Genomic DNA, 15,374 nt, shown 5'->3' on the forward strand with positions numbered 1-15,374 from the left:
TCTTGAACAACTTAATCCAAGGGTATCTTTTACTCACATGTAAAAAAGTCTCCCAAACGACATCATGTGTGTCCTGTGTGTTAATCGTAAAATAATTATTCAGAAGAATCCCAAGGCAAGATTGCTGATTTTATATTTATATATATCATAAGGAAAATGTTAATTTGTTTATAGTTTATGACCCAGTAACTGCAGAAGCATCATCTTCCCAATTCTAACTTTTTAAGTTCTCATTTGGAAATTTTAGCATGTTAGTGCCGTTTAGAGCAGTGAACATTTACAAATTTAATACTGACTTCCTAGCTTCTTCATTTATAATTTAAGGACACAAAACTTGCAAAAAGTTTACTCCCACACATGGTGCAATATAATTTTATAAAAAGAGCATTTATTTCAAAGTTTGTTTTTTTTTCGCTTCGGAGATTGAAGCACATAGTAAAGCAACAGTACAATGTTCAGAAAATATAAGTGTGATGCTGTAACATTTTTTTAATCTTATCTTCTTAACATGTTTTTGTTGTAATACTGGAATATTCTGCATGTATACTAAAATAAGAACTTTTAAAATTGTACAAATTGGTACCATAAAACTTGACAGAGAATAAAAACGAGGCGTTCTCTCACTGCAACAAACACAGATTGTTCTCCTCTTGAAGAGGGAGAAAGAACAAAGAAATGACAAATAATGGAAAAAAAAAACGGAAATAAAATCATAAGAAATGATCAAGGTTGTGTTCACACTTATTCTAAAGCTGATGCTTAACTTTCTGCAGTACATTTCTTCCAGCTTTCTAAAATTGAAAAACTAACAGGACGTTACTTCTCCATGTTTAGACACCCATAGGAATGCTGCATAGAGTTAAACATGCATCTGTTCCCATGAAGCTACAGCCAAAGAATGAACAATTATCAACATAATAATAATAATAACAATAATATTAATAATAATAATAATAATAATAATAATAAAATAAAACAACCATAATAATAATAACATTAAGAAAGAGATTGAACAAGAATTTACACGCTTAAAAAGGATGTTCTGGTTTCAGCCTCTCCATATATGTGGCTCAGAAAACATGCCTTGTGTTACTTTCCAATGTGAACAGCAATACACGTTGATACAACAGATGTTGCCGACAACATAGCTGGTGCTAGGAATTCACTCAATGCACATTTTCCCAGTCTACATTTATAGTGCTGGCAGAAGCCACTCATCCTGGTTTAGGAGTGCACGAGGCGCAAGTTGGATCCTCAAAATGATATATCACACGTCTGCACATTGCTCTGTACATACCTAACATGGAGAATAGTTTGCTTTCTGAATATACTTTCCAAGTTACAAAAAGAAACAAAATGAGAAATAAAAAGAGAATACACTGCGTTGCAAGAGTGTCCATTAAGTTTAAGGCGATTTTTAGAGCTCACAGGTTTTTACTCGTGGTGATTGATCATCATCAATGGACTCTGAATGAGGAAGTGATCAGTCATTAGTGGACTCAGAGCGGGAAGTGATTGTTTGTTGGAGGAATGGGGTACACGGGGGGCCATGGATGGGTAAGGGGGGAGTGGAGAAGGGCAGCTTCTCTCTTTTCACGTCTTCTCTGCGGTGAATAATGACAACAAAGAATCATACAGTTTTTAAATTGAATCCATGTCACATGTGTCTCTCTTTGAGAGTGAAAAGAGATACTCAGTCCTCAAGTGTTTATTTGTCGGTGTATAGCTACTGAAGCTAGCGGTCTATCATTACAATTGTTGTGTTTACCCCTGGAGTTGTTGTTTATTTATTATAAGGCCACCATACTGTGAAGATGCTGTGAGCGTCTTCAAAGTATCAACAACCCGGAGTCTTTCACACTATCTAAACCACAGCACCTGCGCAATTCTTCACACACAACAACAAATTTGGAAAAAAGACTTTTGTTGCAACAGTTTTGATCCGACTGACACGTCTCCGTAACCCTTTATTTCTCTTTCATAACATCAAGCTGAATCTCTTGCAGACCTTTTCGTCTAATTTGCTTCTATCTCTTTCTACCTCTTTATCTGTGTGTCTTTTACATACAAAGAGAGAAACTAACGGAAAAATATCCCACTCAAAAACCTGTGAAGGGAACATCAGTTCTCCCAGGATTTGTTAGAGGGAAGTACTTGAATCCAGTCCACAAAGTATATAGAAATTCTAATAAACTAAACGATCAGATATAAACAATTGGTTTTGATCTCACTGAAACATTTTCCCCCTCCAGCAATTTACTTTCAATTTGCTTTCAAACTAACATAATGCTCAGTCTGTAGAAAGAGAGTTAGACAATAGGAGGACACGGAGAGACTTGGGGACAAATCGTGGGGGAGGTTGGTGTCCAAGTGTTCACTAAATGTTCCTTAACAAATCATCTTGGAGGACCAGGGAGGCGCCAAAGGAGGGAGAACTGATTGTTTGTTGACAAATTTTCATGAATTTATCAGGTGGTGGTTGGTAACAAGGAAGGAGTGTTAACCCTCAGTTGAACAAATCCTCATAGAATCAATAAATCAGTAATCAGAAGGCGTCCACTCATTAAGACTACTGTTAAGAGTCCTCACCATCATACCCATCATGAATGGAGGAGTCTTTGGTCCCATACAAATCTGCCAGCTTCTTAAACCTTGGCCCCCAACTCTGCAGATAGTCATAATCCAAGTCAGACTCTGTTGTGACAGACTCGAGGGAACTCAATGACCCAGCCAATGATCCTCTGCCTTCATATCCGTAGATCTGAATGGAATCGTAGGGAGGTGCAGTCGGATCGCTGTCGGCCTCTGCGATTCGAGTCTTTATGAAGTCATCGACGTCGACACTGTTTGCTGCGGGACGACCACTGCCGGGCCTGAGGGGATACTGAAGCTCTGGTTTAATGTCCTTCCTCGGCAGGAAACCATTGGCCCCATCTGGGTTCTGAATGGAAAGAGAACACCATATTTGTATAAACTGTCAGTTAAAAGTGCAAACAGACAAAAGAAAGTTGTACAAAATGTACAAAATGAGAAAGAGTCAAAGAAAAATTGACATTATTATCGGGTGAATGAGGGACACACTATTGATGAAAGCATATTGACAAATAAAAAGTAAATAAGACAACCCGATTGCAGATAAACAACAAAACATAACCCAATGATACAAATGGTTGGAAGTTGAAGCTCAGGGTAAATTTTGCTTCATTTTTACCATAATTCATTAAAAGCAGGAGGATGTTTCTTGGCAGCCTAGCGCTCTTTATACCTGCAGTGTAGCGATGTCGAAAGCTTCTGTGTCCTCCTCGCCACCACCTTCGTCATCATAAGTGATAATATTCTCCCTGATGTCCTCCTCCTCAAACACTATCAATGGCTCCTTCTTCTGACGCCTCAGTGCAACAAACAACACCACTATTGCTGCCAATGGGAAACAGACAAACACAGTTAAAAAAAAACTCTCAATCTCTTTGAAAATGGAGGAAAGTGAGCACGAGATTAGCACAGTATTAGTTTAATTACAGGCTGTGATTAGATCACTGGCACTTTAATTAATATCATTATTGTTGTGTGCCATATACAAACATTTAATTTTAATCACAAGTGGTCATTAAGATGTCAGGCTCCTGAAAGATTACATATATACTGCCAATGTAAATAAGTATGGCTATATATATATATATATATATACAGTGTATATATATATACATATATATATATATACACATACACACAGTATATATATATAAAAAATATATATACTGTATATGTACACACAGTATATATACAGTGTATATATATATACTGTATATATACTGTATATATACTGTATATAAACTGTATATATTGGCCACATATAGATGATGTTCCCAAACCTAGTGAATAAAAACAAGCAAATAGATAGTTACCCAGCAGGATGACAATGCAGGCCAGTATGGCTATCAGTGCCCCAGTGCTGAGACCAGCTGGTAGGACATATGGTTCCACATTACAGGAGAGGATGGTGTTTCTACTGTCACAGGAACAGACTCTGATGGTCAGAGTGTTGGTGCTGCTTATTGCGGGGAAACCATTGTCATTTATCTCGATGGGAAGGTAGTAAACATCCTGGGTCAGACGGCTGAATCCCTTACGAATCACATAGATACTGGCTGTGCTGTCTGTAAAGGGAAGGAGAATGAAATGTGTCAGTAAGTAGAGAAGGTGGAATTACAAGATCCGATAAAACTACAAGCTGATTTTGTCGAAATGAAAGTCTACATTTAGACCTTTCTGATAGCTTGGCATTTTTGATGATATCAACTTTTGGTAAAATTGACGATCTGCTCTTTGGTTGAGGACATTTTATATGAAATCACAAGGTACATTGCAGGTATTTCAGAATTCCTAAAACACTTCCAAGAACAATTGCCTAACTATATGCAACCCATATGCAGCTAGATGGATCAGTGGTAATGTCAGTTGGTCAGTGGCTTGTATCTTGGTAAAACTTCCAACATGGGGCAAATGTGTCAGGTGACACATTGGAAAAGGGGAAATTGAAACTCACTAAGATGTGAAGAAATCCAACATCAATACCAAGATATGCAGTTAGAAGACTATGAGAATACAATACCGACACCCAAGGTGACCCTACACCACTGGAAGATATATTTTCAAAAGCACCAAGAGGTACAGAAGAGGTATAAGCTCAGCAAAACCACAGGCACGCCCCACAAAACCAAAAAAACAAAACCAAATAAAAAATGGCCAAGAAGCCAAAATAAAGAGACAAAGAGGTATCTCATGCAAACAAAGCCAAGTGACTGGTACTGTATGGCTGGTATGGCTTCAGCCACCATCAGCCACCTTCTGTACATGGATGATATCAAAATGTATGCAGAGAACAATCAACTCAGTGATGTATTTTCATGGGATTCACAGTAAAGATAATGCGACGCAATTTGTCCTGGAAAATGGTGGTCAACGGGAACGCAGGGTAGCTGACATACAATAGATAAAGGGCAGCTAGAAGTTTTCGCGTGTTTGGGTATCCCAGTGGCTGGTGGAAGTCTAGGTGAAGAATCAAGGAGGTCAGCTGAGATCTTGTGGGACTGTCAGTTCCAGATTCCCAAGCAGCTGCTGGCGTACCAACCAGACAGCAGTGGTAGACACAGTTGTGACAGATGTGGAAATCCCAGCTGACAGCAGCATCAGGAAGAAAGAGAAGCGTGAAAAGACGTAAGAGCACCAGGGGCAGAGGGAACAGCTGGACAAGATGTGGAAAGGGAAAGGAACACCTGAGATACTTTACAAAAGGTACACAAGGACACAGTTAACCCCCCCCAAAAAAAGAGGGCGTAACCTCCAACTCTGCTGCTGATGTCACCCTCATCTGCTGCTATCAGCCTCACGCAAGCTCTGCAGCTCCTTCGCAGCTGCATGTGCAACTGTCTGTCTGTCTGTCTGTCTGAAAGTGTAGCGATGTTAAACCCCCGATTTTATTATCATGCTCAGTTCATCAAGTTGCATGCTCCCCTTCCTGGCGGTTATATAAATAGCTCTAAACAATTTACATTTCCACTTGCATGTCCAGTCTCCCACTGCTATATCTATGTATGTGAATACTTCTTTCTATTCCATTTCTCCTTTATCGCATTTCAGTCTCTCTGTCAGTACAGAAAATGTAATTGAATCAGTGGGCCCCCAAAGATATATGTACAGACGGACAGAGACCCCACCGCAATTAATACAGCCCGCAGGACATGTGCGCATTTGTGTGTTAGGGAGAGATTCACAGCACCTGCTGCTTTCTACAAGGTAGTGCAAGCCTCCATCTGCTTATACTTTGATCTAATCTCAGTGAATGGGGGAGAGAGAAAAAGATGAAGAAGAACTCAGATTGACTGCTTTAAGAGGTTAGAAATGAAAAGACAGCTCGAAATGAAACGAAACAAGAATGGCAGTGGGAATAAAAAGAACATATTTTGAAGGTTCACTACCTCTGTTGTCTTTGAGGGAGAAGTTGTGGTTGTTGGCGACTTCTGGAGAGAGGCTGAACGTGAAATGTTGTCTGGGAGCCATCTCGTCTTTGTCCAATGCACTCACTGTTTCAATAACCTAACCACACGCAGACACACACACACACACACACACACACACACACACACACACACACACACACACACACACACACACACACACACACACACACACACACACACCAGTGTAAATAATGTTTGTGGGTAAATTTGCTTTGCTTAACATAGTATCCCAGTACAAATGCACAAACACCAAGTCCCACACAGATGGACGTACCTTCCCGGGTGCCACAGTTTCACACATGAGGACTTCATTGTTGGTAGCGAGTTCTGGGGCATTGTCGTTCACGTCTTTCACTTTGATGTTAACACGCACTTTGGTGTCTTGGTGGTGGCCTCCTACACAGAAAAGCACACACATACACACACACACACACACACCGTATAGGGAAAAGATGTCAAATACTGCTGTTACAAAAACTCAAAGCAGTGTCAAAGTTGCTTAAAATAGATTGCATTTGTTGTCAAGTGTGTGAGTGTGATCCCTTGTTTTCTGCATTCTAATCTATGTTTAACATCATCTGAACACAAAACTAACTATGAATACTTTCCAGCAAGATTGCCTGTCAGTTGGTAAGTCACTCAAGCAGCAATTTGTTATATGCAGACATGGATTTGTAAGCCTTCAAAATTAGAGTCACGCAGTGTGACACTCATCTGCTCACCCAGACCCCCTCCCCCCTTAAATTATTCTGATGTGCAAATGTGAAAAATGTCAAATTAGACCTACTGAAGATTAAACAGAAAAAAAAGGTGATGCAAACATCATCACACAGCAAAGCTGAAATGAGTCACCCAGAATATTGGAAAGAAGGAAGGACCCAGAGAGAGCACTGTATTTCTTTATCCATCCATCCTATAAAAAAACCATACATATCTGTACTGTACTGCCTTGCATAGCTGCAATTCAAGACGGTATTATTTTTCCCACTACCCTGTGATTACAAGACATTTATTCAGCTTCCCAGGGTTTGTACGTGGTTAGCATAGCTTGCAATGGTCCTATCTTTGCGGGCAGTGTGCCTGTTTCCATCTGGCCGTCTGGCGTCTAGCACACCGCAGGGAAACCACGCGGCTCTCTGCTAGTTTGAGCCCCAACCACCGAATACCAGGGTGGGGCCCCTGTGGCTCGCTGGACTCAACGATTTTGGGGTTGGAGCTGGGGAGAAAAAGATCCGGAAGGCCCGTGGTAAAACTCTTATTCCCCCTCTCTTCGTCCTTCATTCACACTGTATAATTAGCGAGATTGCAGCGGACGGTTTCAGCAATGTCTCAAATGCGTTCACTTTACCTTTCCAATTCTGTTTTGCTGCATCAGGATTTTGTTTTTGCGTCACTGAGAATTTGCTTACCAGCCCTCTGTGCGAACCGCAAGAAAGAGTTCAAACCTATAAAACAGTTTGTCCTCATTCTTGTTCTGTTTTTTAGTCTATGTGTCTTTGTGTATCATGCAAACAGAATGGACGGATTAGCTTCACGTGGTGAATGGGGGGGCGGAGTCGACCGGAATTTGCTAACAAATCGGACTTTAAACTTGGCAAATTGCATATCTATAATTGGCCAATGAAATGCGGATCCATATTTGGTTCTATTTCTGATTATATCCTGACATGAAAATGGTATAAAACCAATATGGACGAAATGCGTGTCAATACAACAGCTACATACGTTGGTCATTGATATCAACACCAACCGCAGTAAGAGCTGGATAAAATCAAGAAATATAATATCATAAAGGATTGGTGAAAGCCAAACCCTCCTGCCTAAAGCGGAATATGTAATTAGTTTACCAAGGTCTAAATGCTGCTAACTTTAGTTACTCCCAGAGGAAAAACATAAAGACAGAAGCTCAAAACCACTTCAGATCTGTACATAAGATTCTTGGATGTGTATAAAGCTCCGCAGAAGGCTTGTGTTCTGGAGGCAATTGTACAGTGTGGTGGTTGTCTAGGATTTTTCCATCTGGTTGTCGATCTTTCACTTTGTCTCATCATGCTGATGTTTATAATTTCAGTAGCATTAGATGACACAACAGCAAAGATCACATACAGGCAGACTGAAGCTCTTTAACTGCTCCTGAAATGGCTGAAAATTAAGTAATTTAGCACTGACAGTCTCATAGCTATTGGTCCCTTCATATTTTAATAGCAACGGGTATGTGAGTGTAAATGTTACGCAGGAATGCCAAACTCAATTTCTTTTTCATTCTTCAGGCTTTTATTGCTTTTTTTTTTTTTTTTTTTCGTTGGCCAGGGTTAGCATACCTGACTCAATGTGTGCTGTCAAAATGTGGACATGAATTGTATTCCTTTGGTTACTGCCTCTTCATGTAGGGTAAGAAAGCACGAACATGAATTTGATTTATTACCCTTCGTTGAAATGGCTTCCCTTGGCATCAGCTTTCATTTTACTGGACCTTTTCCCACTTAGCAATAGATAACTACAAAATGAATGTGTGTACGTACCTATCTCTGTGGCTGACACTGATATGTTGTGCCAGGCCTGCGCTTCTCTGTCCAGCGGTCTCGTCGTGGTGATCATGCCGTCTTCTGAGTTGATGCTGAAGAACTGCTCTACATCTGTGTACCGAGGGATCATGTATCTGAAGAGGGGGGTATGTGTGTGAACATTCATTCAGAATACTGGTACAACACGCTTTAAATGGTTAATTAGATGGCTGGACATGTGTTACACATGTGCATTCCAACGTATTTGTGGCTTGTATCATAAAACATTTACCGCTCCGATGAATACAGGCATGAGAAGAGACCTGTTGAGCCATCATTCATATTATTACGGGGATTTGGTCACTAAAATAAACGTGATTTTACCAGCTTGTTGCGAAATAAGTGTGTAGAAAAAAGATTTGTCTGGTTATGCGTTTGTAATCCTATTTTGCTTCTCTAAACATCTTTAAATATATTCTGTTTCCTCCTCTCTGAATCACATTGTTTAGTCAAGCTGAAGAAACACTACTGAGAACTTTATTCACTGAGAAGTCATTCTAGTGTTCAAATTCCAATTCTCCAGCTTCTCCATGGTAATGTGTGTGTGTTTATTGTGTGTCTCTTTGTTTTTGTGATACCTGACAGGATTGTTGGCAACATCGGTGTCCTTGGCGTGGACCCGTCCCACCAGGGTGCCTTCGGGAGCATTCTCCTCAACCTCAAATGTGTAACTGGGAGCGACAAACACTGGGGGCTCATCTGCATCCTCCACTGATATCTACAGACACAAAAAAAACACGCTGCTGTGATATCATCTCGTCGCCCGAGACGAACAAGGCCTGTTTCTTGTGCCGCTATAGCATTACACAAATTTCGCTTCACGTTAACTTAAAACACACACTAAAATCAAAGATGGGTTTGCACACATTTTGAATTTTTTTTTACATGCATACCTTTATTGTGGCTTCATCTTTATAAGGTCCCCAAGCGAGAAACTGAGGGTCAATGTGAGGGTTGGATCCCTCCACCTTCAAGGTGTAAGACTGTTTAGTCTCAAAGTCCACTTGCTATGAGAAGTGTGAGAAAGACAGTCAGTTTGATTAATCAGAAATTAAACCAAATATTCACTGCTAGAAGTGGTTTTAAGAAATGCAGTACGGGTTATTGCAGTAACTTCGTCTTCTGCTAGGGGGAGCTGTTGCTGTTTGAATGAAAAACTTCACTTCAAATGAATTCAAAGCAGTAGTCCACCACTCTATTACAAAGCAGCCATACAAGGAATAATCCAAATGTTGACTTTAACCTCAAGGCAATTTTAAATATATGATATTAAATGATACCATATAAGTACTCTGGTACCGCAGTGAATCAAAAGTAAATCGTTCGGTTGCTTCCGTTGGGCTGTTTTTATCATTGGATGAAAACAATGTCTGTCTGTTTGTAATGAGCCAGGATTAAGTTTGGGAGTTTGGGACGTTCTGTGATAAAAGTAGCAGAAAGTGCTTTGGGTCACAAGGTGGGAGATGAAATTCAAGACCCAGAGCAAAAGAACTACATTCCACAGACACATAGATTGGGATTTGTTTTGGCATCTTCTTTTTTTTTAATTACAGTGTCAATTTATTACATCTTTATAATGAAGAGGGATAAATTAGGCATACATTTAAAAAACCTGGTATGGGTTTTCAATATTACAGGTAGGCAAACGTTAAGCTCTGAGATTCAATTCACTCATATTGAGCCAAGCATCAATTCACTTACTCTATATTGGAAAAAAACCCATTGACTTTTAATGGCCTTGATATTGAATCGACTAGAGTGTGTGCTTTGAGGTATGCTGTTCAATGCCAAAACATCACACATTTTCCAGACCAATTTTCTTTCAGTTCTAAAAAAGTACAGCAGCGGCTCCAAAACAGACAACCCTGTGTGTCCTGCATCCTCTTTCTCCTCTCTCCTTCTCTTCTCATTCACTGAGTGCACACTACAGCGAGGAACATTTTTTTTAGTCAACAAAGGCTTTGGCAGTCATTTCTATAAAAGCTGTAATACACAAGAGACGCTCCTCGCTATGATTATGAGGACTTTTGTATTGCCAACAGCACTTGGCTGCGAAGTGGACTCATCTATGGCTTCTTCATCCTTTTGGGTATCAGTGTTGGATTATGAAACCAGATAATAACCTCTTTATGCCGCCACTATTTTTCCAGCCAGTATGGAGATGTTTAACTGTCCTGAGAGTAATCTTGATCTTTTCATCTCCATGTTCCAATCCCTTAATGAAATCCCAGAGGGAGGTGAATAAAACACAAGCTATAGATTCATGGGTTTGAAGTGTTGCTGGTATTTAACAAGCTTACCTTTACAAGAGGATGCAAATTATTATAGATGGAAAAAGCCGACTGATAAGATTTAGCATGATGGGATCATACCTTTACTATTCATTGCCAAAGCAATCCTGTTTTTTATTGACTCTAATGAAGTTCATAGTGGAGACGGTGTCACAAGTGAGTTGAGGGCAGGAATATTATATTGTTCTTCCCCCTGGCTGCGAATGATCACATATGGTGGCCAGTCCCCCCCCATCTGCAGGTAGCATCTGAAAACAGCTTGCTTCAGTGATGTGATGTGATGCTGTTGCCACAAGACTCAATGCTGGAGGGATTTTTCCCGTTAATGGATTTTGCCACACTCATTCAGTCGCGGCGGCATCGGATCCAGGTGTCAGCGCTTTAATGCGTTGATGACAGATACGATGCTAATAGGACAGATATGACCCAGTTCTTTCATTTTCCCTTAATTTATCATGTTCCCTCTGTCTCCTTCTCCATCCTCTTCTCCTTCTGTCACTCATCGCCCAATCTACTCATCATTCTCGGCCTCTTTGTCTAATCAGTGTGAGATAATAATATTCACAATAACGGCTTCCTAATTCAACACGCATACACACACACACACACACACACACACACACACACACACACACACACACACACACACACACACACACATACACACACACACACCCAGCTCCTTAATATGCTGTGGACTGCTTTCGTCAGGACACAGTTGAAAGAGAATAGCTGATTAAAGCTCATCCCTTTGTGTGTGTGTGTGTGTGTGTGTGTGTGTGTGTGTGTGTGTGTGTGTGTGTGTGTGTGTGCATGTGTGCGCGCACATGAGACTCAGAGTGTGATAGAATAGAGATTAGTGCTGGTTACTCCTGATGCTGAGGTGTGTGCTAAGGTGCCAGACTGTACACGATGTCTTGTGTATGCGTAGTCATGTGTGAGTACGCTCCCGCCTTCAGCGGCCTAAAAGTGCAGATTCCCCCTGAGATGCATCAAGATGGAATTAACTAACACATAACACACACACACACGCACGCACGCACGCACGCACGCACGCACGCACGCACGCACGCACGCACACACACACACATACACATAATGCGAGTAGTTTTTGAAGTTGTGATGATTTTTCATTGTCCTGTACTTGACACGCATGCACACACACACACACACACACACACACACACACACACACACACACACACACACACACACACACACACACACACACACACACACACCCTTTATGCTTCAGGCTATTATTGAATGATAAACGAGGAACCATGTTGGCATCGCTCACTTTTAGCATATGCACACATTTGTTCTGTCAAATTGACTTTGAACAGTATTTTCCTCCTAATCCATCAAATTTTGCACTGAAATAAAATAATAAATGTCATTTGTTGTCTCAACTGTCAGGTGAGCCACAGGCTTAGTTGCTATTGGACGTTCACTGTCACAAAGGACTGCTGGACTCTTGTTACCTTTATGAGTTTGTTGCAGCTTCCTGATGGCATGCTGACAGACACAGTATGTGTGCATTAGATGTATGTTATATTTTTATGAGTTAGATTTTTATTGTCCAATCCAATCTACTGGAATCCTGCTTTCAAGACTTCCTCTCATGAGTGCATTCTTTGAAATCATTATGACCACTACCATGGAGGTGGTCAACCTTCATGAAATTGGTGCCAATTTCACACAGAGCATCTATAACTGTTTCTACATAAAAGCTAATGATCACACCTGGTATTAGTTATGTTGAGTTAAGCTGTTAATATGTCTAAAGACACACTTATTGTTTGCCAAGTGAAGTTTTCTACACACACACATCATAATGTCCTGCTTGCATATCTTTTCTTTGATTGGGCCGTTCTGATCTATTTAGAGGAAATGATCTGTATTTCAATTCTGCTTCACATGTGGTCAAATTTAGCTTTTTCTACCTGAATGATGCCCAATGCAACTACACGTACTGCCGATCAGAAAACTTGACGGGTTCACTTGCCTTGCATTGCTCACTCATTTCCAAGCTTACTATTGGTGACACCAGTGGGAAAAGAGGCCCTAAGTCTGCCAGTCTTAATGCCATTCCCCGACACTGATCTCCAAAGGAATCACTCATTCAGCCGCTTGTGAGAAAAAAGCATGAAACAGTCTTCTATCGATTGATTTAGACAGAGATTCTCCCACAGCATGAGTAGAAACAAGCTGTGGGTTTAGGCTGGCCAGTCTTTTGAGTAACATCATTGATGTCAGGAAATACAGCCTGCCACAAAGGCCATCATACTTTAAAGCACACATTGTAATTACATGTCTGAGCGCCAAGCCTTTCACCAAATAAGGGCAAGTTTTGGTTCCCAGAAAAATAAATAAGCAAGCACTTTTGTGCTTCTTCATGGGCTGAAAATGTGAGAAAACTGAAATATACTGTATAAGAATAATTATCAAGAAAGAGAGAGCCAAGTTTATTTCAGAGACTTGATTTTGGTGAATTTAATAATCATTTTGCCCCATGTAATGATGGCTCAACTGTGAATTTTGTCATTTTTTAAGTGAGAAACCCAGAGGTTGGACACCAGGCTAAGGAAAAGCAGGCTATCACAGCCCAGTGGAAGATTTAGCTCCATAATCCTGACCTGCAGCTACAAATGAAGTACAATGGTGTGTGTGTGCGTGCGTGTGTGTGTGTGTGTGTGTGTGTGTGTGTGCGTGCTTGTGTGTGTGTGTTCATGTGCGGATGCATTAGTGAGATATAGAGGAGAAGAGACAGCGAGGGGGTGAGAAAAAACGTAATTGTGTGTGCTCAGCTGGATCACTGGAAGCTACAGTTATTGAATGTGTGTATGCATCTGTGTGTGTGTGTGTGTGTGTGTGTGTGTGTGTGTGTATGTGTGTGTGTGTGTGTGTGTGTGTGTGTGTGTGTGTGTGAGGTGTGTATGTGTAGGTTTGTAGATATGTGTGTGTGAGTGTGCACTCATGTTCATGTGTGTGTGTGTGTTTTCTGCATGAAGTCTTCTAATTTTTTTGCAGCAATAAATGTGATTGACTTTCATTGCTTTATTAGCCACAATTTTAGCTACAACAAAAAACTCCAAAAAACCTGCTGTGCATTGCCTCCTCAGCACCAAACTGCAGGTGGTGAAAGTTAGTAACCAGCTTGTGAACAAAGGCACATTTATGAAGCTACTTATTTCCCTCAGGAGTTGGCAGTGAGAGCAAACAAAAAGTGACAAATGGACTTAATATTCACATGTTGGCCATTATCCACATGTTGGCCAAAGTCTTAACTCCAAATGCATTACTCTACAACTGACTGATTGATAAGGAGTTCATCATTTCAACTACTGTGTTTTAAACTTATTGCCAAAATCCCCAAGAGATCAAAAGAAAAGTATAAATATCTCAAGGTTTATTAGTCTACTCCTTCCATTCTTACCTTTTTCAGTTTGATAACAGCCTCTCTGGTCTCGGAATCGGTGCTCAATTCGAACACAGCCATCCCATCTCCGTCTATTAAGCGGTAGTTCACCAATCCGTTGTCTCCAAGGTCGGTGTCTTTGGCCTTAAGACGTCCCACCTCCTCTCCAGGCACTTTATCCTCTGATACAGACATCGGATACACACCTAGGAGGACAAAAAACAGCAACAACAACGTTGATCTTGTTGTCTGGTCGGGGATGTTGGTGTCATCTTGTGGCTTGTACTCTTTTAAAAGGCGTTACAGTATTTGGGGCTGGCTGCCACTGTGTTTACTATCTGATTCAGGGTCAGTTTTGGAGGGCAGAGAGAGATTATCATGAACTATACCATCTGTCTTGTTCGGCCCAAAGGAAATTTATGTGGCCCAAAGCATATTAATATCCCCTGTAGTGTCAGGTGCGTCTGTGTGTCTTGGAGACTCGACACCTGGCTTGCAGAATGAGAGCAGTAGGACCATATGTCTCGTCTCATCTTTTATAAATGTCTTGTTTCCAGGTTCTCTCCACCTCACTTCATTCCAAATCTTTTATACATCCTCTTCTTTTTGTCTAACTTCAGAATCTGCTTATTTTACAAGATTTACTGCACTCTTCTCCCAAAGTCATAATTTCCTCCTTACTTCCTCTTCTCCCATCTCCTTCTAAGTCTTACTTCCCACCTCCCAAAACCCTCCTTTTAATTAAAATTCCAGCACTGAGTGCTGAGTGTGTCCATCATTTCAAGAGCAGGCCATTATTAGCATGTTTAATCATGCTCGTCAAGAAGTGGCAAACCTGTGAATCAGGGAATTTAGCCATGAGACAGCTGGAGGAGAGAAATTCACAGACTTGATTCATCCAGTTCTTCAGCCCTCTGGCTTTTCCCACTTGTCTTGTGAACAAATCCATCCACTCCATCTTTTATCTTCATCTCTGGCCTTACTTTTTCACCCTTGTATGCCTTACAATAGCTATGAGTGGTGGAAACCTTTTTTTTTTATTACAACAATTACAACAGTTCCTAAACTTTTATTACCT

General features: G+C 40.6%; 1 protein-coding gene across 2 annotated transcripts in view; it reads right to left on the bottom strand.

Annotated features, from left to right (window-relative positions):
- Nucleotides 1-368: 368 nt before the first annotated feature.
- The window catches only part of cdh11 (cadherin 11, type 2, OB-cadherin (osteoblast)), a 71,864-nt gene continuing 56,858 nt past the window's right edge, over nt 369-15,374 (bottom strand). For both annotated transcript variants that reach the window (XM_068328348.1, XM_068328347.1), the window contains exons 8-16: nt 14,315-14,502; nt 9,478-9,591; nt 9,163-9,302; nt 8,543-8,679; nt 6,295-6,416; nt 5,979-6,096; nt 3,906-4,157; nt 3,266-3,417; nt 369-2,941 (exon numbers count right to left, since the gene is read on the bottom strand). In XM_068328348.1, coding sequence (XP_068184449.1) covers nt 2,576-2,941; nt 3,266-3,417; nt 3,906-4,157; nt 5,979-6,096; nt 6,295-6,416; nt 8,543-8,679; nt 9,163-9,302; nt 9,478-9,591; nt 14,315-14,502 — 1,589 coding nt within the window. In that variant the 3' untranslated portion in view covers nt 369-2,575. The remainder of the gene's footprint in view (nt 2,942-3,265; nt 3,418-3,905; nt 4,158-5,978; nt 6,097-6,294; nt 6,417-8,542; nt 8,680-9,162; nt 9,303-9,477; nt 9,592-14,314; nt 14,503-15,374) is intronic.

Source organism: Antennarius striatus, chromosome 11 (genome assembly GCF_040054535.1).
Source record: "Antennarius striatus isolate MH-2024 chromosome 11, ASM4005453v1, whole genome shotgun sequence".
Classification (NCBI taxonomy): Eukaryota; Metazoa; Chordata; class Actinopteri; order Lophiiformes; family Antennariidae; genus Antennarius; species Antennarius striatus.